The sequence below is a fragment of the Neolamprologus brichardi genome, chromosome 12, assembly GCF_056152115.1.
Source record: "Neolamprologus brichardi isolate AB-2024 chromosome 12, ASM5615211v1, whole genome shotgun sequence".
Classification (NCBI taxonomy): Eukaryota; Metazoa; Chordata; class Actinopteri; order Cichliformes; family Cichlidae; genus Neolamprologus; species Neolamprologus brichardi.
The window spans coordinates 5,845,382-5,870,625 of NC_142115.1; the positions used below are offsets into that span (position 1 = coordinate 5,845,382).

The following is a 25,244-nucleotide window of genomic DNA, read 5'->3' on the forward strand; positions in this document are numbered from 1 at the left end:
GTTGGGGAAGATTTCTGTTCAAGAATCTTTGAAAGACCCGCTAAACATGTATTTGGTGTTAAACATCACTTGTTCACCTCTTTAGCTATAAATAACTAATAACTTTCAGCCACAATAACTTGAAGCAGGGTTCCACAGTTTTGGCTTTCCACAGTTAAATGAATATGAGTGATCATGCAATAAAATGTATGTAAAGTAATGCCCTGTTGATTTCATTTTGTTGAAAGTTTTGGTGAATAAGAAGGACTACTTTGATACAAAGATGTGAACAGATGTGAAAGCAGTGTGAATTATAATATTATTGTTCACTAGAATAAATACGTAATCGTGACAAATACCTAACTTGAAGTAATTGTGTTGTGTGTGACTTTATCACTCGCTCTTGTCATTGTGTCATTTTGGCTCTTCTTTAAAATGTTGCTTCAGTTCATTGCAGTGTGGGAGCACTCATTTATGCAACACTTTCTTAACGTCTTGATGCATGCTCAATCATCCAGGAAAGTAAATCCCCAAAAGTTGATTCTGTTCATCTGGACGTAGCGTTTTGTGGGAGAAACGTTTCGTCACTCATCCAAGTGATTTGCATACATTTGCATAATCACCTTTGCATAATGACATTATGCAAATGTATGCATTATGCAAATGTATGCTAATTTACTGTGCTGCAAAATGTACTGTTTATAAGATTGGGGAACCTGCAGTCAGCTGAGACTGAAGAAGTCACTTGGATGAGTGACGAAACGTTTCTCCCACAAAACGCTACGTCCAGATGAACAGAATCAACTTTTGGAGATTTACTTTCTTAAGGTTCTGCCATAAAATTTCAGTCAGGCTGAGGTCTGGGCCATTACAACACCTTGATTCTTTGCCTTTTTCGCCATTCTGTTAGAGATTTCTTGCTGTGATTGGGCTCCTGTTGCATGAATGAGTTTCAACCGAATGGTGAATGGACTGATTATTATCTACTGCTTATATAATGCATACATTCACACTCTGATGCATCGGAGAGCAATTTGGAGTTTGTGATGCAGAAGGCAGGATGCAGTCAGGGATCGAACCACCAACCTTCCAATTAGTACATGACCTGCTCTACCTCCTGACTACAGCCAGCCCACCCAACCTATGCAACTTTAAAAACATCAGCAGTGTTGCCATGTTACTTTTAGACTGACGTCCAATGGAGCTATAATTGTTCAGCCTTTTCTTTTGTGCTGTCATGAACTTTAACATTTAACAGACTAATTCAGGTCTGCAGAGTGTCAGATGTAGCTCTTGGAAGGTCGGCAGTTTCGATGAGCATCTTAATTCCTGGCATAGCTCGTTGCTACTAACATAATTTTCAACAGGTTTGCACTTAATCCGCCATCTGAGAGATATCACAGAATGCAGTGTCAAGGTGCAGATGTGCACACAAACACACACACACACACAGAAAAACTAACTTGTCATTCTCGATTGCATAGATGTGGCTGGTACTGAAGTGTCCGGTGGTGAGGAGCTCTGATGTAGTCTTGCCCTGAAACAGCAGCTGTGATCTGGCCATCTTTACCAAGATGAGACGTACCAGTTCCCCCATGTACATCCCACTAATCATCTTCTCAAACCTGCATGCAACATGAAAAAAAGAGAAGCAAAACAACATGATATACATATATTTATAAAATATGATGAGCTCTATGTATGTACATCTACACACAGTGTTGGGGAGTAACGGAATACATGTACCGCCGTTACGTATTTAAAATACAAAATATGAGTAACTGTATTCTGTTACAGTTACCGTTTAAAAAGGTGGTATTTAGAATACAGTTACTTTGTTGAAATTAAGGGATTACACGGCGGTACTTTCCTGTTTCATATGTTCAGCTATGCTCTCTCTATTTTTGGTTTCCACGCCCCAAAGAAAACACGCATTAAGAGGCTCTAATGCCTGTGTCTCAATCTCGCGGCCCATGTCACCCCTACTTGCGGCCCGCATAATGACGTGAAGAAATATTTAAAAAGAATTTAATATGCAGGCAGAGTGTTACAGGCATCGCCCTAAAGAATGTAGCCTCATAGGCAGTGTAGTCCGTGCTGCAGGGAGAATGGACTGCCATACCCGTTATGTGTCTGTGAGCGAGGGAGGGAGAAAAAGGAAAAGTACGAGCTGTCACCGAGCAGAAACGGGAGCTGGAAGCATGTAAATATAATAATAACCACTGCAGCCAAAAAGAGTGCCTGACGAGCCCAGTTGTAAGTAAGCTATTAAGACTCGACTGTACACCGTGTTCGTGTTTTCCTCCGAAACAATAAGTTCAGTTGAAGCAGCCTTTCAACGCCTCTCTCTTTCTCTCGCTAGCAAAGTTGACCCAGACAACAAAGTAAAGCTAGTTTTCAGCTACGAGCCCGACACAAACCCGACGAATTAGCCAGAGGTCCCTTTACTACGGTTCGGAGCCGCAGACCTGTTTTATATACGCGCAAAATAGTTTTCTATACGAGATCGCTGCAAAAAGTGCAGCCTTACCTAATGTCCACCCTACTGTTACTCATTTATATTAAGATTTAAACATCTAGTTAGTTGTTTTTAAACATAAACAAATAACAATGTTTGACAAGTGTGAGACAGTCAGAACTACAAAGATTTTAATAAATAAACTGTCAAAAGTTTGATTTTTGTTTTAGAATTACATGGTAATAATGATCCACCAATTAGACATTAAAGTCATTCATTGAAGTATGTGAACCGTTTCATCTCTCTGTGATGCACTGCATGCTTTACTGTGACTGGAAATTAAGGTCACGCAAACTTAAATCCGTCACCTCACTCTATTAAACCCTGTCTGGGCCCAGACCTCTTATTGAGGTTTCTCATGTGACATCAAGAGCTGTCCACTATACTGGATGTGATACAACCACTGGTTGCTAGGGAAAAATGTGCTTTTCTGACAGGTTGCCAATGGTTCCTGCAGGTTGATGGCTGTCGCTGGGTGAAATCAGTTGCAAAGAAGGTGCTGCACCAAAAACCTCCCTGCAGGTCACCTTTAGTTTTTCATGTTTGTCTGCAAATACTCCAACAACTAGCCAAGCATCAGTAAAACTTAAAGAAACATAAACCAGAAATAGTTAGCTGTGCCTTTTGAAATTTGCCAGCTGCAGTGCTGAAGGGCTCCATTTCCAGTTTGCATCGCATTTTTCATTTTCGCTGATACTCTGAGAGCAGCTGGCAAGTATTAGCAGAGCCGAATATTCATTTTCCCCTCACGACCAGTGGTTGCCAGATGGTCATGTACCAATCTCTAGGCCTGTGTGACTGAGGCCTTATTCACTTGATCATACATGACTGTCACATGTCCAAAACAGTGAACAAGTGCCCACATGTCTGCAAAACCTCAAATGTTCCAGGACATACTGACTTTTTTGACAGAACTCTGAATTAGTATATGAAAAAGGTAATTTACATAACATCAGCAACAACACCAACAAAGGTGAAGCAGTCAGACAAAGTATTTCAATATGCCCACATGAATGGAAATCAGAGAGAGTCGCTTCTAATTCAAACCCGCCTGCCTGTAAAGCCACCAGCGTGGGATGTTTTATCTAATACCAAGTCGTGTGAGAACAAACACACTCACAGCTGCTTGCCAGGGTTGAATGAGCCTGCGTCCAGCTCCCGGTCAATGTCAGTGCGCAGGTCCTCCAGGGCCCCGTCGTCCCCAAAAGCACCCCACTCAGTATTTACACACATCCGCCCCTCGTCACCATCCAGAACACCAATGTTCCTCATCTGCTCCATGTAGCAAGCGTTGGTCCCCGTTCCTTGAGAAAAGAGATTTCACTTTAACAACTCTGTCAGTAACTATATAACGACTAACTGAGAGGTCGGCTGGGCTTAGTGGGCACATTTAAGATTACACTTACAAGATGAGTGTGAAAGCACCTGTGCTCACTCCTCTCTTCCAGTTTGTATATATTTTTACAATACAAGTTACAAATATAATACTATAACAATAATATCACACTTTGCAGCAGAAACTGCATCTGAATGAAATCCATTAAGGAAAAGTTGAATAACTGAACAAAGATGAATAAGAAACTTCAGCAGGGCCATGGAAACAGTGAAGTGCTACATGTTCTGGCCTTCAGCATTAAAAGATTTTTTTTTTTTCATGAACATCGATATTTTTACCCAAGAAGAAAGCAGATGGAGCAGTTCATCCATTAGGATGCAGTTTAATGGGTGTTACATCACTGTTGTGTGGTAGAAGTCTCACTGAACCTCGTAATCCATTTATAGTCACTGTTACATTAGACTTACCTACAATGAGGCCAACTTCACAGTGACGGTCATCAAAGCCGCAGGTCATCATGGTTCCCACTGTGTCATTGACCACAGACACAATGTCAATGTCAAAGTCCTGCAATGAGAATCTGTTTGTTAAAACAAGCTTTCATTTGAATTCACTACTTCTTGCATCACAGTATTTTGGATTTACTTCAGCACTTCATTTTGTTTAATTTACTACACTAAAATCAATCTTTAAGTTTTTATGCAGGTGTTTTATCTAAACATGTTTTCTTGCTGAGGTTTGCTGAGGACATTTGTTTAGTTATTGTGGATGACCTTCCATACTTATAGCTAGAAGTATCATTGATATCTTTAAAAGGCACAATGCAGCAGCTCATGCTGTCATTACCCCAGGTCACCTGCACAAGACGCATGTAGTGCTAGCCTGCACAAAAAGATCTTTTCTTCCAAGTTATTAGAGCCTGAGCACTCACATTGCGAAGGCTCTATTGTATCTGCTCCATTTATTTAATATCAGTCCTCCCTTAGAGTACACGATTTGCATACGAGCTCCAACCAGGATGCTCTTTGGCACTGTGTGTTCACGTAGAAAGCAAAGCAAACTTTCACATTGTACCATTTGTACTTTTTTACCATTTGCTGCTCCAAAAGAGCCAGTGTGAATTACTTGTAAGTTTGTTGTGAACAGACACACTAAATATCTTGTTTGACGTGAGCCAAGCCTCGCGTATACTCAGAATTCACCATAAACTCTAGTTTGGCACTGGGTTCAGTCATTACTCATTTTCCCCATGTATGCATGCTCATGAAGATGATTCATAAAGCCCCTGGATATGTGAAAATTATCAACTTGCATGGACATGTTTGCAGTCTCACAGCAAACAGTGTGGCAGAACAAGTCAGGCCGGTGGTTTGCATTTCTCTACTCATGTTGTTCTGAGTCTTTCCACTACTTCAGCCAGCTTACTGAAGAAATTAGAACAGCTTTGAGAAGTGATGGTTGATCTGCTCATCTGCTCTGTTATATGCTCTTCATCATCCAACCAATGACAAGGAGTCAGTGGTTGAATGATTTTGATCACTGTCAAGATGGGCATGCTTCTTCTTGACGTGTGGGATTTAACGATTAGAACGATTTGGTCGTGAAACAGTGGAGTAAAACGAGCACGCTTGCCTTGTGGTGTCAGGCGTGTTTTGAGATCATGTTGCAAAGTTTCCTCACACTATAATCAGACAGGATCAGAGAAACAACACCTCTACACCGAGTTTCTCATGTGTGCCCAAGTCTATCTTTTCCTGCAGGTTGAGGAATAAGCACTGATGAATGATGTTCAAACTCCTGTTAATGCAAATATTCAGTGTGCCAAGCAGCTAATACATTAGCATCGTTAACCATAGCATAGTTGTTGGTGCCAGGCTGACTGGTCTGAGGTTACAGTTTACACAGCAAAGCTTAAAATCTGACATATTGTCTAATGGTTTGGGTTTTTTCCCGGGACATGAAACATAAAAAGATTTTTCTACTATGTGTTACGTGTAATTATTTAGCAGTCCTCAGTTGTAAATTAGTCATCTACAGCAGTGTTTCCCAACCACTGTGCTGCTGCAAATAGGATTGCCGTGATAAATGATCAGGTGTGCTGTGGAAGATTATCTGGTTCCACCTGATAAGTACACCAAGCAGCTGGTGTGAGTCACGGGCAGAACAACTACAATGTCTTCCACTAGAGGGCAGTACAACGACCTGCTCTAATTAATCGGTTGCCAACTGCCAGTAAAACAGAAGAAGAAGAAGAAGACGAAGAAGAAGAAATTGCATAAAGTCATGCTGTGAGTGAGACAACGCAGCGTGTAATAGCAATAAATAAATATTTGAAAAGAAAAATTAGTCATTCTGACCTGGTCCTGGAGAAAATTCAGACCCAGATGAAGGCCCTAGCACAGGGGTCGGCAACCTGCGGCTCCAGAGCCGCATGCGGCTCTTTAGTCCTTATACTGCGGCTCCGCGTGGTTTGGGAAAATAAATTAGTATTTAGCTGAAATGTATTTTATTTGTGTTTAGTTCTTTTTTTTTAAACTTGTAGTTCTAAATTGGAAGATTATTGTAATTTTGAAATATAAAAATAAAATTATATTCTATTATTTTTTCATCGCTCAAAATAAGAGTCACACTCGCGGAAGCCGGTGTACCCGCCGAAACGCCGTGCATTTATCGAGACTTTCAACCCCAGGTAGGCCAATTATGGATCTTCGGATCCACATTATGTCAGCAGCTATTCTCCACCATGAACTATGTTAAAGACAAACACCGCTCACGCCTGACAGATGACAACTTACAGTCCTGCGTAAACTGACTTCGTACAGCCCCGATTAGCAGACGCTGTGCGCAGAGGTTCGGGACCATAAGTCTTATTGTAAACATATCACGGCAGACCGACGATGTTTGCATGAACACGCTTTTCAGCATCTCTTTATTGACAACTTTTCACACACGGTTGCTGTACGCATACAGCCGGCTGTAGCTTTTCAGCTCACAGCCCGACATACACCACCAACAACACAACAGCACAGATAGCGCAGACGTAAAGGCAGCGAGGCATGATTGCGGGTGTGGCTCAGGTGCGTCCGCCCCCCTGCAGCAGCGCTGCAGACCACGCCCCACCGCACGCATTAACCTGGTAAAATACATATTTAGGCAGAATTTTGCAAATATCTACTTTTAATTTTTCAGCAGCATAGTGCTTTTTTATTTTTTAAAAGTCAGGTCAAGGCTCCAACAGCCCAAAGGCGATATAAGGGTGGTGGCTGAGAACAGTTTTTGTTTGCTACATGGATCATTTTAGTTCAGGTTGGTGTCTTTCCTTTTGTTATATTTCTTTAAGAGTTCAAAATGTGTTGATTACATAAATAAAATGTAATTTTCTCTGTAGCACTTCATGGATTTCATAAGCAACACACCTTAGTTGTTCACACAAAGCATAAAGGTAAAAAACAATATATACAGTGTTATCTTCATTTTAGATGTCAAAAAGTATTTGCGGCTCCGAGTGTTTTCTTTTGCGTGAAAACCGAGTCCAAATGGCTCTTTGGGTGTAAAAGGTTGCAGACCCCTGCCCTAGCATGAGCAGTGGTCAGATAAAAGCAAAAAAGGTATACTGGGGACAAACCAAGCCAATTCCACTACGCCTGGTGCGCAGGGAAAAATGATCAATATGCTTTGTGTGACATTTTTGTTTGGTGGTGTGCCATGTGATTTTTCTAATGTGAAATATGTGCTGTGGCTCCAAAAGGTTGAGAAACACTGATCTACAGCAGTGGTACCCAAGCTTTTTAGCACCACGGACCGGTCTATGTCCGATAATATTTTTACGGATCGGACTTTAAGGTGTCGCGGATAAATACAACAACAACAACAAAAACACACACGGGCAAAGACCCAGGGAAACTGAGTTAACGATAAATATGATTTTAAAAAAAATAAATAAATAACGTTAAAAATCCTGAAAACCATACATTTCACACCCGAGCCTCAACTCTTGCGGCCCGGTAATAAATGACTCACAGACCAGTGGTTGGGGACTGCTGATCTACAGTATAACTGTCTCAACTTCCTGTTGTATTCCTGCTGTTTCAAAAATGATACAAATAGGAACGCTGCACAGTGCCCTCTGGTGGACAAAGTATGAAAAACCAACATTCATAACATGGTTGAAGGGTGTTTCTCCCGTCTTGTCCTTACAACCTTTCATAAAGAGTTGTAAATGAGTTTAAAGAAGGGTGGAGTTTTCTGCTCTACACACTGTGGGCCTCTTGTTACTTGCTAGTTAAACTTCCTTTAAACACCACAGTAGCTGAGGTATTGTTGCTGATCCCTGATCCATCCCTGTATGAACACAGTATGCCCACCTTCTGAGGGCTGCTTCCCACATAATAACATGTCATGTTTCAAAGCTCAGATCATCCTAAATTTGTTTTCTTGAATATGACACTGATTTCACTGTACCCAAATGGCCTCCACAGTCACCAGATCTCAATCGAATAGAGTAACTATGGGAATGCAGGAGAACAGAACTTTGCATTACAAATATGTAGCCGGGAAATCTGGAGAAACTGTGATGATATCACGGGAGTGCAGACCAAAATGTTTCCTGACGATTGTTGCCATCAAGAATTAAGTTCTGAAAGCAAAAGGACGTCCAAACTAGTACTACTGTGCGTAACACAGTGGCAAGCCAGTGAATGTAACTGCAGCTACACTTAATTAGCACTGTTTCAATACCTTTCCAAATGTTCAAGTGTTTATAAATTTGGATAATTACCCCTCTTTTCTTGATGGATTTTCTCAGAAGGCTGACCACATCCTGTCCTTCCACCCCACTTGACCTGAAGCCTTTAGTCCAAGACACCAAAACAGCCTGCAGATGAGAAAAAAACAACAACAGGACAAGTCAATTAAAAAATAATTTCATGATATATTGCTCAGAGTCGTTACACCTCATCAACTCATAGAATGATTGAGTGAATCAACCAAAGTGATTTACAAATCACCTAAAATCTGAAACACACTTCACCGCTGGCTGTAAGAGTCCCCGACTCAGGTGGCAACGCACACTGTGTTAATAATAACTTAACCTGACAACGACTAAATGCTAACTCTTCCCTGTAAAATGTGGACATTTAAAACAGCAAAGTAAATAAACAGCAGGTGGTTACTCTATAAATCAAAGATGAACATTTATCTTTTTATAAAGTTCCACGACACAGCCCGGTCTGGGACATGAAAGCTGCTCATTCTAACCAGCATTCATTCAGAGAAAAATTAATGAATATTATCAATAAGAAATTTCAAGCTGGAAGGATTATATTCAGCCCAGAGACAGTCCACCATGAAGACTTGTTCACAGTCCAAGCTGATGATGGATCAGTTTGATTTGTGTTGAGGTCATGTGTGAACATGACAGTGAACATGTTACCTCAGGTGACACATTCAGTGCAGGGCTGTGTGCATCACAGGCAAAAGGAGACTGTGACCTTTCTATTGATGTATGATTTCAGATTTTGAACTCAGCACAACACTGTGAAACTTCATGTTTCCCATTTATTTTTTTATCTGTTAGTCATCAAGTACAAACTACAGACGAATACGAAACAGGAAAGGTCACTTAGCAATTGGCAGCTAGTAATAGAAATAAAGCCAGAGTAATTATCTGCTAACTAATAATTTCCCTTTTAAAATGTATGAACTTTGTAAATCTTGTAAAAAAACAAAAACAAAAAGAAAACAGGAGACTGAATGCCTCCTCTAATGTCTGCTGTAACCACTTTTACTGCATATTTTTAAAATGGCCACAAAAACTTGTGACCATCTTCACTGTAAAAAACAGGTTTGTATATTAAATCTAAAATAATATAACTAGGGATGGGTACCGGTATCCGGTGCCATCCCTAGTTATATTATACAGAGGAGTTCACGTTCTTTTAGAGCAGAGCTACAGATTAAAAATGCCCAAGGCGAAGCGGTCAAAGTCTGGCTGTAATTCACAGCAAAAGATGCAAACTCAGCAGCCTGCAACAAGTGCTTTAAGCTGATACTGTGATACTGTCAAAGGAGGTAACACCTCAAATCCGATGAAACACCTGGCGACGCATAGCGTTTTTTTAAAAGCCGAAAAATGCACCGTATTTGATAGCTTGCTGCGAGACCTCACACCGAGCACATCTACTGCGGGTGTGGTGCCTGTTATCAGACCCTGAGTTAGCAACATCCCCCAAAAACCCGAAGAGGAGAGTCCTGGCCCCTAGCCCTGCCAGTGTAGCAGAAATGATGACGGATGATGATGGCAGCAGCAGCTGTTCTTCTCTGCGTGAGTAGCTTAATGTTGTTCGTGTGTAATTTACGTTGAGTAGGCTAACCACGTTATTACATTAATGCATGTAAGGTGAACTAGCAAACACCGTCGTAGTTACATGCGGCTGTCTTCTTGTTTGATGGCAGATACTCCCTTCACCGTGGCCAAAAAGGCTAAAATGACCAAAGAAAAAGTGGAAAACAGTTAAACATGAGAGGTTTTTGGACAAAGTTTGTGTTTTTTCCATTGTTTAAGCACTGCTTCCAGCCAAGAGTGATACCATATATGCCCTATAGCTGCAGAAAAGGCTAACATTGTCATATTTTTACAAAAAAACAGCTGAACATGAGAGGTTTTTGGACCAATTTTGTGTTCTCCATTCTTTAAGCACCGGTTTGAGCACCGTTTAAGCACCGGGACCGTTTCAAAAGTACCGGTTTGGCACCGGTATCGGATAAAACCTAAACGATACCCATCCCTAAATATAACAGACAGCATTAAAGTACCAAGTCTCAGCTGTAATATATGCAAAACTGTGTCTGAAAGTACTGGAACAGTTTGGTCACTAAAACCTTAGGAAGCTGCGTGTCGTTTCAACATATGTTTACGGACAAAGGTGCTCACCTGTGGGTTCAAGCTGAGTGAGTGTTGGATATTAGGCTGTGGTGGAGCTATCTGTCAATTTGAGAAGTTAAAAAAAAAAAAGTAAAAATGTGAAGAACAAATTGTCTAAAAATAAATAAATAAATAAAAACCAAGAAAAAGAAAGAAAATCTACAAGAGACATCAGTTTGTTTTCAAAGTAGAAAATAGCTAAAGCTGAGGAAGTCTTCTGCATGGTGGACAAAAAAACCCTTTTGAGTACACGGGGGGAAAAAAGGCTCCTGAAGATGTACGCTTAGGGCCAATTTACGAAAACATTCACCCTCCATAAACCGAATTTCTACTGATGAATTAAAATGAGCTTCCTTTAAAAAGATGGAAAGAGAAAAAACTGAATTGAAGGGAAAAAAGTCTCATAACCCAAACCATTATTTTAAGTATAGAAGTGGTTTTGGAAAAGCATAGGAGGTTGGCTGTATGTCAAATTAGAACTGTGATATTGTCATTTATTGAATATTTCACTGCTGATGGAAGCAACAGGTAAAATGCACAATGACACAAAAGCATCGTGCATGCTAAGAATCAGCTAGATTCTTTAAATATTATAAAATTAAGCATTAAAAACATGTGGCCAAAGCAAACAAAGGGCTTTTTAGCACGATTGCTTTAAATTGCAGCTCTTGCCGCTCAATTTAGAAACAAGGATGGAAACTCCAATATCAGTAAATGTTGAAGATGTTTGCAACTTATTGAGTGAAGTGAGCTGTCATAATAATGGCAAATGTGTTGTGTTAAAACTGTTACATATAACACACAGCTGTTCCCTTACTTACACAAACTGAGACTTGGCACTTTAATGTAGTAAAATAAAGAAATAAATCAACAAGAACGCAAAGAGCAAGTGTCCAGGTACTCACAGACTGGACCGCATCACTTTTTGCACATGAAAAGAAGAGTTAGAAAGAATGCCAACGTAATAACCCAAGAAAAGCAGCAGTGTGATGAAGCCCTCACTGACTGCTGCAAGTAAAAGCTGACAGCAGAGGACCATTAGAGAAACTTCACGCCATTTTCAATACCCTGAAAGAACAAAAAATAAAGGCCCAGTTCATGCAACAGCAGAGCAACGCTGCTCTCCGCATCCCCTTCTTCGTCCAGACAAGAAAGGTTATCAGATGACCAACCAAGCGTACAGACAAGACGTTTCTAAAAACCAGATATCTCCCTGCTACAGTTAGGAGCCACAGATCTGGAAAGGCAACACTTTAAAGGAGATATCTAGGGGCGACCGTGGCTCAAGGGATTTGGGAAGCTCATCTGTAACCGGAAGGTTGCCGGTTCGATCCCCCTGCTCTCTGGTCGTTGTGGCCAGAGGGGCCGATGGCAGCCTCGCTTCTGTCAGCCTGCCCCAGGGCAGCTGTGGCTACAACTGTAGCTGCCTCCACCAGTGTGTGAATGTGAGAGTGAATTAATAGTGGAATTGTAAAGCGCTTTGGGTGCCTAGAAAAGCACTATATATACATTATTATTATTATTATTATTATATCTAAAGTATGGTAGCAGTTTGAACTTCTGAAGAGGTCAAAAACAAAAATCTGACTCATTCAGAAACAACTAAAATGGTAACAGTAATTATGTTATTTTATCATTAATTTATTTTAAACAATTTCAACTCTTTATATATCTAAACACAGAACAAAAGGAGTTCTACTTAAACAGAAATACAAGAAAGAAATTAACTGAATTGAATCTTTATTGAAATCCATCCAATTCTGTGATTTGAGGGCAGAACTTTTAAATCACTCACCTCATCCAACTTAGTCTGCTGGCAGGGAAACGAGAAGGTGAAGCCCAGAGGAAGCTTTTTGTCCTTCATGCCCATCTTGTCCAGATAGTTAGCCAGACAAGCAGCTATGTGGTCAAAAAACTACAAGAGAAGAAAGGTCAGCTTTCTTATTAAGTGCAAGATAAAAAATTGCATCTTTAATTTTCCATGCATGTGTGCGTTGTTCATCCAACTAGCAGTGCTGCTGGTGTAATGAACCTTGTGATACATTATTACGAGTCCTGAAGCCGTTTAAATCCTACTAACATCACTATACATCACTTCATCACATCTTTGCTATGGCAATTGTAAACAACATCTTAACTCAGGCATGCAATAAAGAAAGCTTTTAAAGCACTTTACAGATCAACACCTTGAATTAAGTAGCTTGTAGAAGCACAAGTAGCAGCAATAAGCTGAAGTAATAGTTTTCTGTGTGACTTTATCAACATTTTTGTGGAGGAATTTCGTCCCACTCTACTTTACATTGGCATTCCTTTATGCACAGCTCAAGACTACAGTTTGGTCCATTTCAAAACATTGACTCTTTTTCAGGCATTCTGTTGGAAATTTCCTGCTGTTCGTGGGATCATTGTCCTGCTGCATGACCCAGTTTCAGCCGAGCTTTAGCTGTCAGACAGATGGCCTCACTTTTGACTCTTGAATACAGTAGCGGTTTTAGATATGGGCGGCACGGGCGGTTGCCCGGGGAGGCATCGTGGTGGGGGCGGCATCACGGCTCGTTCTCATGCTGCCCCGACATCATGCCAGCGCATATTGGGAATGGCATTGGTTTTCTATCGCCCATTTGCTGGGAGTAAGGGCACCCTCCGTTTGTGAGGTGCGCCTGCTGCTTGCGGCACAGGGAGGAGAGGGCGGGGCGGCGGGTTATGCTCTGGCTGGCTGGAGCAGCAAAAATGACCAACTCACAAAATAAAACAAATTACAAACAAACCAACAAACACGAAAACAGCAGACATTATGATACAGACTTATAATTTGCACCGATGTTTTTTTCAAAATTCTATAAGCGAAAAGTGAGCGCGAGAGCCCTCGGTGCGCCTGCTCGCTGCTGAAGTCAAAGTAAACTTTATTGTCATCTCCGCTACATACAGTCCAGTATATAGAGAGACGACGAGGCTCCAGTTACAGCAGTGCAAGTAAACAAACAATAAATATAAGAAGAGTAAGAAAATAAATATACACTTTAGGACCAGGGGTAAAGGGATCAATAACAATTTAAAATGTATATTTTATATTTTGTTGATTTAAAGTCTCACACACAACCCGTTTTTAAACTCTAAAAAAAAAGAGAAAAGAAGAGGAGGAGTGTAGCGACTTCCACAGTCGCTAGAGGCCGGGGACTGAGCCTGCCTATTTGCCTGTCAACTTTACGCAATAATGCCAGAGGTGGAATTGCTTGCTTGTTTATTAAAGTGCTTGAAAAGTTTACAGAGCAATGTGATCGGCTCGCGATTCAAACTCTTAAAACATCACAGGCTCTAATGCAACAAGGGGAAACTCGTTGTGCTGCGGTCAACAAAAACTACGGCTACCCAGCCTTCCTCTCTGTCAAAATCAAACCAGTGAAAGACAGACTGACAACGCCCTCTTAATGTCGCCGCTAGCACCCACGTGACCTTGACCATTACACATCACCATAGCAACCAAACAAATGTGGGCAAAACAAGCCCACATCAAGCCCAATGCTTGACAGGTGGTATAATGGTGTTATTGCTGATGTGTCTGGTTTTTGCCAAATGTGGCACTGTGTATTATGGCAGAACTTCTCCCCTTTTGTTTTCATCGGACCAAAGGACATTGCTACGCATTTACCAATAGAAATGGAAAAGTTCTTAATGCTTAACACGCAAAACCACTGTGAGATTTTGACAAGTGAGCAACATCCAATTTTGCTCTTGCAACCATGTTAAACTCATTCTAATACAACAGGTTTGTGTTTGTTGCCTGCAGTCTGCATCATTTTAAAGACTTTTGTTCAAATTTCCTAAAGAAAAACACATCCATTCATTTGTTTGTACACATAGTTAGAGGCACTTTTAAATGTAATCATAAAGTACAAACAAATCCAGGTACAAGTATATTTATAAACACCAGGTTTATTTATGATTTATGGACAGTTTTGTGCGAACACACATGAGTAAATAAGTTTTATTGCTCCATGTTTGTTTTAAACAGAAGAGCTTTTCTACTGATAATCTTTCCAAAGAAGTCATACTCAGGGGAGATGGAGCTTTCTTTAATTTAGTGGTGATAGACTGCATTCTCTTTCTCTTTTAAAGCCCAACCTACTGCTGCGCTTTTTATTTTTCACTCTTCCCCTTGCTCCATCCCGAGGCCATGAAAATGGCTGCTTGTAGATGGGGAATTGCAAGACATTTTGAGTGTTGTGGATACGACACTACAGAAAGCCACAGGCTCAGCAGGGGTTGGCATTCATGATGGTCTTGGCATCTGTCGTATTTGTCTGTTTTTTTTAGTTTGTTGTGTGATGACTTCTGACAACCCTGCCAAAACCCAGTCTGCCAGTTTGCAAAAAACTTTTATTTTTCTTTAGTTTCTAACTAACTTTTTTAATATCTAATTTAAATATTTGCAGTTGAGTGTATTTGTTTGTCTGACAGCTGTTTTATTTTGCTGTGTCCATGACAATTAGGCCACTGTTAACCTACACAGTTTTATGTTTTGATTTCCTGTGTTTAGCACATTTAGTTTAACTATGATGAAATCTACTACAGTGGACCCTCGTTTATCACGAGTGTTACGTTCCAACCTGCGATAGGTGAAATCCGCGAAGTAGCCACCTTTGTTTTTTACAATTATTATAGATGTTTTAAGGCTGTTAAACCCCTCACTACATACTTTATACACTTTTCTCAGACAGGCGTGAACATTTTCACACTTTTCTCTCTTGTTTAAACACTCTCAAAGCTCAAACCTTTGTAGAAAAATAAGTAAAGTGTTATAGAATGAAACCAAAGATCAAACCCTGTTTTCAGGTCCAGAACATGGGAATAGAGCAGCTGCCTGAGAATTCAGCATTAATGAATTATCTGACTGTTTTGTTTAGCTTAATGTGCCTTATAATGTGGTGTGCCTTATGGTCCGAAAAATACGGTAACTTGTACATTCCTTTAGCATATCCAGAAGTCCAACTTTTTTTGCGATATTAGCATCTTCTTCTGCCTTTTGGGTGCTACCGCAGCTGCCTTTGACGGTGCAAAACGTTTTGTCAACATTGTTGTTTGTTGGAGAGAAAACTTACAAACATACAGTGCAGCACTTCAGAGTCACACTGCTAGCAATCGAAGATTGATGTAAATTTGACAAGCTGAACGCATTCTGTACAGTACAGGAGACATGGAACAAGATTGATTGACGATGGTCTACAGCCAATCAGTGAGCCTGTCTATAAAAGCAGAGGTTTTCAGTAGCTTGCTGTCCATTAGTTTGGGAAGGGTTGGAAGTGCATTTCCAAACAATGTGAACTCCTTTTTCTTTCTACAGTGAAAAAGATTATTCACATGGGAAAAACATTCAAGACAGCTGCCACGCTTCCCAGTGAACATCACAGTAAATTCAATGCTCAGTTTCCCTCAAAGAAAAGACATGACATTTTAGAATCTACAGACCTCAGGTGAGCATGTTCAATGTTAAATGTCATGACAGCACTATTAGAAAAAGATTGAACAAATGTGGCTTGCTTGGAAACGTTGCCAGGAGAAACATCTCTCAAAAAGAAAAGAACACCTGAGCACACATTAATTTGGCAGAATTGCAAACTCAAGGCCATTGCATCAACCATGAACTCCTCTGTATCCAAAGGTTTTCTATAGTCCACTATAAGGTCATCTGTTAACTACTAGAGCTTGGTCACAGTTGGGTTCTGCAACAGAACGGTGATCCCAAGCACAGCAGCATATCTACAAGAGAACAGCTGAAAGAGAAAAGAATCAAGGTCCCAGTCAAAGTCCAGTCCTCAACCTTAAGAGAGCGGTTAAGAAATGAACGCCTGCACAGAGTGGGCCTAAATTCCTCCACAATAATGTGAGAGACTGATAATTATTATTTTAAGTTATTAATTGGTGGTTTTATAAGTTATTGAATGATGCAGTGTGTGTAGTTTTGCACATGCTGCTTCTGCATTTTGGCTTTGAGCATAAATAATGACACAGTATAAAATCTCATGTGTAATTGTTCATCTGAGGTTGTATTTACCTCATTCCAGCACACTGTAGGGATCAGAGTTTATTTCATTAGAACTGAAAGACATAGTCTTTTCTTTTTGCCTGTATAGATGTACTTCAAATAAACTAATGATAATTTAATTGTCATTTTTGGGTTGATGAGGCCAATTTCTCCTGTCAATGTGTGTGCTTCTTTCTTCGTACATGGCTCGTAAACCTCAGCGATAGCAAAGCACACGCAAAAAGAAAAAACATAAATTAGCCTTCCATAATGTGGAACGCCTCTTACCTCAGACCCGCTGCCTCTCATGATGTGTTCAGGAATGTCGTAAATCTGACTTTCCATCTCCACTTTTTGCTCGCCGTTACCCATGACTTTGACCAGAAGCACTCGGAAGTTTGAACCACCAAGGTCGAGGGCCAGGAATTCTCCTTGTTCTTTTCAACAAAAGAATAAGAGTTACATATAGCACAACACTCACAATATATACTCACAACATATATATATATATATTTATACATATACATATATACTGGTGGCTGCCAGTGTTACTCCTCTTTCCTCACCCTTGTAGTAGATACTCTCATGGTTAAATAAGGATGAATAGGATACATTTGAACATGCTAGGTGACTTCCTTCTTAAGTTATGTGTTTATGATTAGATAAAAACCTGTTACACTGATTTACTCCCTGAAGAATGAATGAATGTTTTTGGTTTGAGATGAGAACATCTTGCCTCAAGACAAAAGCCCCTTTTTCAAGGAACACATTTTAACTGGTCATTTACACCAACTCTTTACAGTCTCATATGAACAGTAGAGCAGGGCAATATGACCAAAAATATTTATCACGATATACATTTGAAAATTTGCGATAACGATATAACTGACAATATAATTGACACTAGACAAAATACTTTACAACTCCACAACTTTATTAGTGCAAAAAACCCATCAATGTATTTTCACTTAAACAGGCAGCTGTCTTTTTATGTGCATTAAAGTTATATAAAAATGTAACAGTGCAAATGCAAATTCCTCGCTGACAGTTTAACCAAAAGGCATTTCCAGTGGAAACTGGCCGACATATCCTCAGCATAACCATGTATAATATCCACAAAACTTAAAAAGAGGTTATACACACACAGTACAGTAACATTATGTTGAACGGGCACAGTACGTATCACTCCGCGAGGCTCCTGCCTAAGATAGCTGTAATGCTCCGACAATCCATCAAGTGGTGCGGCTTCGTAGCTTAGCAAAGTCGTACTAAAACATTTGACAGATTTTTGAGCGCCGTGTACGACATAAAATCGTTTCGAGGTCAGTAAACACAACTAGAATTCATACATAAGGCACACGGGATTATAAGGGGCACTGTCGATTTTCAGAAAAATCAAAGGATTGATTTTAAGTGTGCCATATTTTCCAAACAACACTGTAATAACGACGGCCCGCTAGCATGCTCTACCAAAAATAGTGCTTTGTTGTGTATCAGACGGACGAAAGCTAAACCAGTTCCACACCACTGAAGTTGCAGCATTTTTACAAACCAGTTCTGGTTCATCCGTTTCATTCAACGATCCACTTTCTCCCTTCTCATTCTGCGTCGCCGCCATGTGCGTATGTAAACATAGGCACTGCTCATGCGCGTTTTACCCATATTCTATCGCAATATTTTATTTTCCTATCGTTGCCCAAAATTACACCGGTATTACCGTGAACGATATGATATAGCCCAGCCCTAATGAACAGTATCCTGTACGTGAAACGGGTATTACCTGTTCCGTCAGGAGTGGAGCGCACAAATGTGGGCAGCATCTTGACAGCAGCTGTGGGGTTGGTGTCTCTACACAGGCCTTTGTCCATCTCTCGACGAAATCGTAGTGACACGTCCATCAAAGTCTTATCTGACAGCTGGAGGTTGTGAAGGTATTTGTCCACCTAGATAAATAAATAAGTAATTAATTAACAAAGTTAGTATTTCCTAAATACTAGATTAGTCTGCATCAGAAAATATAACATGCATTACAGTCTTCCTTGGCAGGGTTCAAGGGGATAATTGCTTAATAGCGTGTAGCTTCCTTTCAAGTGTTGAAAGAAAAAAAAAAAAACACACAATCTCAAATAGAAACACAGAGTAAACAGCATCATCATGTTAAAGGTCACCAAAAATAAATGCCGAATGACTTCTTCTAGTTTCCTTCAAATTTTCCAAAACCATATAGTGGGCCGCACTGGAGTCTTTACCAGGCCAATTCTGCCCCCCAGGTCTTATGTTTGACACCCCACCTAAGACGTCCCAACAAAGAAAGAAATGAAAATTATTCTCAAAATCTTTACAAGATTTTGTAGGCAAACTTAACAATCTGGAGCAAGGCTAAAGCAAGAAGGTAACAAAAAATGTCACGTATTGTTGAAGATTTTAGAGAAAAACCAGCTATAACAGAAATTAATGAAAATAAGCCCATTTCAACAACTATACTCTGGTACGGGTTGGACCTTGTATCTAGGGAACACAATGGATTGAATATTGTAGTCCTTGTACATCACTACTATGAAAGTGGAAATTACACTTTCTGAAAGAAAGAGACTAAGATTCGGCAGGAAAATAGGCTGATACCACACACACACACACACACACACACACACACCAGCTGGACACTATAGGGGGCTACTACAAAGCTTTATTGTAAGTTTCTTGCTATAATTTCTAAAAGCAGGTTTTTACTTGGGGGGATGAATAAGTCTAAAGGGATGGGAATTTATACTTCATTCATTCATTTAAAATTTAATTTAGAAAGAGAAGAGGTCTGAATATTTAAATGTTCCCCTCAGCAGGAGTATCTGACAGACCAATTCACGTTTTGTAATTATAAGCTGAGTCTGAGTGAACAGCCTCACAGCAGGAGAAGCTGTTAAAGGTTTCGTAGATGAATGGTAGCGTCTATGAACAAGCAAAATCATCAATTCATACAATTCCCCGTTTAAATGACAGCAATGACTGGAGTGCAACAATAGGAGAAAACAGCAGAACAACAGAACAAAGGGCCAAATGAGTTCCATTCAGCCATTAATCAAAAAGAATCAGCTCAAAAGGTCCAAGGGCAATACTGCTGTAATTTCGTTTTGGCTATTTCGACAAATTGCATAAGATTACCACCAGAAACACTGAATAAGAAGTCAAACCGTAGGTAATGAAATGAAAAAGCAGTGAAAAGATTGTTCAAAATGGAATACAAAAGGAATTACACTCTCTGAAATGGCAGTAAATTCAGGTTTTATTACGCTATTATTTAATAGTAATTATCAGGCATGTGCATTTTCACCCATACAGTTTAACTTGCTTACATAAGCTGATCACTAAGCACCCATCTTTCGCATACAGTCTCGTAGGCAATGTACAGATTATATCTATTAGTATGCAAGGGCTAGCCTAAAAAGAAGGCTCTATCATGTAAATGTTACAGTCCTGTGACTTGCAGGCTTTTAATTTGAAGAGGTCACAGGAAGTGTTTGTACTAGGGTTGCTAATCATCCCTGTGTTTTTACCAATGATGACGTGTGTTTTAACTGTGAGCCTCTGGGCATCGTGAAAAGGACAAGTTGTGCAGAAGACTGTAGCTATCTGCCTGATCTCAGTCAAGACAGATTGTCTTGACTGAGATCTCTACCGTGTTAACAGCATAACACAGTCCCTTCACCAAAGCATGTCACTAACTTATCAAACAGAACATGCTCGGATTAAGGGGCTGGCCTTGAAGCCTGTGTCAATAATGATGAAAACAAAAATTACTGCAATGAAATTTTTTTTTTACAAATTTAAATATTTTTGAAACTATTATGTATAATGACAATATAATAATACTGTAAACTTGTATTGCATGGTGTCATGTCATTAAGTAACCTGTCCCAAGCCTGAATAAATAGGAGGGTTGCATCAGGAAGGGTCGCAGCATAAAAACTGCACCAAATCAAACATCTGCGCACATCTGCTGTGACAATCCCTTGGGAAAGCTGTAAATACCACGTCATTAAGTAACCTTCCTATTGTGGATGATTTTATTTTCCCATTAATCCATTTTCTTACACTTATCCAAATCAGGTTTGCAGGGGGCTGGAGCCAAGCCGAGGTACCTGAAGAGAACCCCCCCACACACACATGCAGAATCCAAGCAGCAAGGCTCCAGTCAGATGGGGGACTCAGACCCAGGGTGTTCTTGCTGTGGTGCAACAGTGCTGATCGTATTTTGTTTTCTTTTGTTTTGGGCACACTGCAAATTTCTTAAATAAAATCTGGAGCTTTCTGCAGCAATGATGGCTTTTTCCTGTTATAAATGAATCATCAAGAAAATAAAATTCAAGTCGTAGCGGTTAAAACCCAGGTTTATTGATGATATGGGAGGGTGCTATAAGTATGTCCCCACTGAGCTTAATGGCACACAAATGACAGGAACTACTAAAGTTTTTAACATTACTGTGCTTTTACTTCCCTGAACAAGTCTTCCACACTTTACTGATTCTTCCAAGAAAAGGGCGTTAACGATTTTCCCCATACGGAGAGTAAGAAAGGGCTACACACACACACACACACACACACACACACACACACACTGCATTGACGAAACCTGATATGACATTACCTTGTCTATAGAGTGCGTAATAAGCTTTATTGAATCCTGTTACCCAATGCATTGCTCCAACTTCCTCTAGTGTGAACAATAAAGTGGGGTTAATTAAGTTAACGGCAGATTTTTTTTGGCCAAAGAGGAAGAAGTAATAACACGCAAACAATACATGCTAACAGCCTAGCGACCTGTTTGACCCCGGTTTCACGTCCTCCCTGAGACGTATCAAGTTCAAATGTCACGTCACCATACTGGAGATAGCCACCAAAACATAACTAGCGGAGTGTTGAACGCCAGTACTCACTTTATCTGCTTGGTCATCGTGGAGTTCCGTGCTGTAATTAGCCAGAGGGTTCGAGGTTGACATCTTTAGTCAGGGATGTGTGGCGAATTTATGTCCTTCTCGTCCTCCTACTCTATAGACTTATAGAGAAATTAAATACAAACACAGCTTCCTTAAATAATAAACAAACAACAGTGCTAACTTGTCTCAAATTCGTAAGTTAAACTCGTCTTTAAAAACAGAGTTGTGCAAAAAAAAAAAAAGTCTAGTGAAACTTCCAGCTTCCTGGACCTGGTAGTGTGGTGACGTCAGAGAGAAAGAAGGGCGCCGATTGGCTGCAGAGATGTCGCGGTGATATCACTTTTCTCCAAAAAAAATTACAGAACAACAGTGCTGCAGTACTACAAAATTTGGTATCGAAGTGATACAAAGTGAATACAGAGCCAGTATTAAAGATACCAATATCAATAGTGATACTGTTACTTTTAAGACAGCCGATATTGGGTAGGGCAGTGTGTTATGATCTATGAGATGAATCATCATCAGTTTCCAAATTCATAACAGAATTTAATGGCCGCTAAATCACTACGATTTTTTACTTTCCACAATACTTAACACAACAAAGGACACTATTCAGCCTTTCATGTGTTTTGAAACTGGAATTTAAACGTTGTTTAAATGTGCTATAGGCTATAGATTTAATACATGTGACAGTCAACACAAAAAGGTTTTTTCAAAAAATAATTTTTTTTATGGTGCATGTTTGAGGAGGAGGATTTTTTTCATTTGCATAAAATAATGCAATAAACACAATTCAGTGAGCTACACACTGAACTTAGAGCAGGGGTGTCCAACTCCAGGCCTCAAGAGCCAGTGTAATGCAGGTTTTAGGTGTGTCCTTGATCCAACACAACTTCTTTAAATGGCTAAATTACCTCTTCAACATGTTTTGAAGTTCTCCTGAGGCCTGGTAATGAACTAATCATTTGATTTAGGTGAGCTGATCCAGGGTGATATCTAAAACCTGCAGGACACCGGGCCTTGAGGCCTGGAGTTGGACACCCCTGACTTAGAGGATAGAGACAACATATCAATCCTAGTATTAATCTGTTACCAAAACCAGCGTTTTAATCGATGCTATCAATATTTGGATTGATCAGCTTATTTAATAATAATAATAATGGATTGGATTTATATAGCGCTTTTCAAGGCACCCAAAGCGCTTTACAATGCCATTATTCATTCACTCTCACATTCACACACTGGTGGAGGCGAGCTACGGTTGAAGCCACAGCTGCCCTGGGGCAGACTGACAGAAGCGAGGCTGCCATATCGCGCCATCGGCCCCTCTGGCTACAGTACAGAGATGTTTCAGATATGAACCAAACAATAGGAACGCAATTTCTCAGCCGTTTGTTGTTACTTTGCAGATTGTGATTTTTATACAAGGTACAATAGTGTATAAAATTCACTTCAAACAAAAAAAACAAACAAAAAAACAAAACAAAACAAAAAAACACACATTTTCAAAGATGTTTGGAACAGCCTACCTGGCACTTATAATCCAAATTTCTCTCATTAAACGACTTGTAAACAGTATTGGTGTATGTATGCCCACACTTGATAGCATCGTATCACTTCTGAGTGATCCTTGCATCAGGTGAACATCTATTTATAGAACGATTTCAAAAGTTACATTTGGTCACGGCGGTATGTGACCAGAGGGATTTGATTGAAGGGCATGGATCAAATGGAAAGACGTGTGGGCAGGTACTGTTATAAGCAGAAATATGTTGCTTTTCACATTCTTTTGTTCTGAAACTGCTCAGACAAAAACTCAGTAAGTCTGGTTCCTATCTTTAAACAATGTTACCACTAGCAACAACAACAAAATATATAATAAGATCAAAACTTCCAAGAGTATATCTGAAGGGAAGAAGTTCCTGTGGTCTCCAGTAAAATGATGGAACAATATCTTACACAGAACTATCACCATGCAAATCTAACTCACATTAACCCAATTCGAAACCTCATGTCACACATCTTTTTTTCACTTACTCAGTGCAGATCAGCACCAAAAACTATTTCACATATAAATCTTCTTCACACATGACCACACATGCACAGACAGACACACACATCCACATATGTGCAATACCACTAAGTGTAATTTTTCTAACCAAACATAGAATGTAAATTTTATTTTACATAGCATGTTATTCTTTTTATCTTATTCTCTTCCATTGTTTTCCTTAATTTTTAGTGCTTGTAACTTCGCACTGTCCACTTTCTGCCGTGACCCAACAAATTTCCCACGTGTGGGGCTAATAAATGCTTAAAAATTCAGACCTTCCATACACAAGTGGCACTCATTCAATCCAAACAAAGAAAGCAACAAATATAAGTGCAGTAAAAGCAGTAAATAACCACCACATGCCCTATATAGTTTGTAAAAAGCAATGTACACAGATGTTTCAGTACAACACAGGGCAACCTGATTATGCTGAAGTTGGGTTGTGCTCTTTATCCTGCATGCCTCATTATCATTCAATGAAGAAGAACATCTGGAAGTACTGTCCTTTGTTTTGCTCTTGTCTTCCTCCTCTGCACCTTAAATTGTTCGCAGAGAACCATCTGTCTTCCATCACCTCATTAGCAACACTTGTTGAGTTTTTGCCTACAAGTTAATTGTTGTGAAAATACATTTGAGAGTTTTTGAAGCAGTTTTGCATCAGGAGCATATATACTGTTTTAGTGTTTACTTACATAACTTGGTCAGCTTTTAGAGCTTTATTGCTAAAGAACTAACTCTGGCTCTCTATACCATGCGCTCAGTGTCCTAAGACAACTTAATGAATCTCATTATTTTGGGAAAAACTTTACTCGCTTTCATCTCATTAAAACAGTTTTTGTATCATGAAACCCTTTTGATGCACCACAGATGGCAAAAGTAAACATTACCACAGCACAGATGTTATATCTTAGACCCAACAACTCAGAGTAGTTAATGAATCTCACAGTGGTTACATTTTATTGACCTCCATCTCCCTGATATGTGAGTTTTATTGTTGAATCAAGGATTTTGGTGTCAGATGTTTGCTGCCTTTATTATGCCGTGTAGTATATTTTATCACAAATTTGCTGTGGTGTGACTTTTTGTTTAAAATTCACCTTTCTGCAAATTAACTGGTGTAGGAAGGAATTAAATTTTCTGTGTGTTGCCAAATACAAGATAGTTTTTCCACAGAAACAGTTGTACCAGTGAAACAAGATGTTCAAGTTTTTCGGCAAACAACTCTGTTGTTTATTTCAAAAAATGATATTCCTAGAAGTGATTGATGGTTTCCAAACATTTCCTGAAACAATGGGTGTGTGCGGAGATCAGCTCAGGTAAAATGAAAATCTGTAATGCGCCAGGCAGCTACTGTTGTGTAATATGGAGCCCCGCATGGGGACATGGGAGAAAAAAAATTAAGACCGACTTTTGCGAGATCTCGCAAAAACTTTTGCGAGATTTCTAAAACAAACTCGGGATCTCGCAAAAGTTTTGTGAGATC

General features: G+C 39.8%; 1 protein-coding gene across 1 annotated transcript in view; it reads right to left on the minus strand.

The window, feature by feature from the left end:
• hk2 (hexokinase 2) overlaps window positions 1-21,984 on the minus strand; it is a 40,133-nt gene extending 18,149 nt beyond the window's left edge. The window contains exons 1-8 of the mRNA XM_087848940.1: window positions 21,709-21,984; window positions 18,558-18,720; window positions 17,066-17,214; window positions 12,551-12,670; window positions 8,611-8,706; window positions 4,301-4,400; window positions 3,618-3,801; window positions 1,443-1,604 (exon numbers count right to left, since the gene is read on the minus strand). Of these exons, the coding sequence (XP_087705066.1) occupies window positions 1,443-1,604; window positions 3,618-3,801; window positions 4,301-4,400; window positions 8,611-8,706; window positions 12,551-12,670; window positions 17,066-17,214; window positions 18,558-18,720; window positions 21,709-21,771 (1,037 nt within the window). The 5' untranslated portion in view covers window positions 21,772-21,984. The remainder of the gene's footprint in view (window positions 1-1,442; window positions 1,605-3,617; window positions 3,802-4,300; window positions 4,401-8,610; window positions 8,707-12,550; window positions 12,671-17,065; window positions 17,215-18,557; window positions 18,721-21,708) is intronic.
• Between the last annotated feature and the right edge of the window lie 3,260 nt (window positions 21,985-25,244).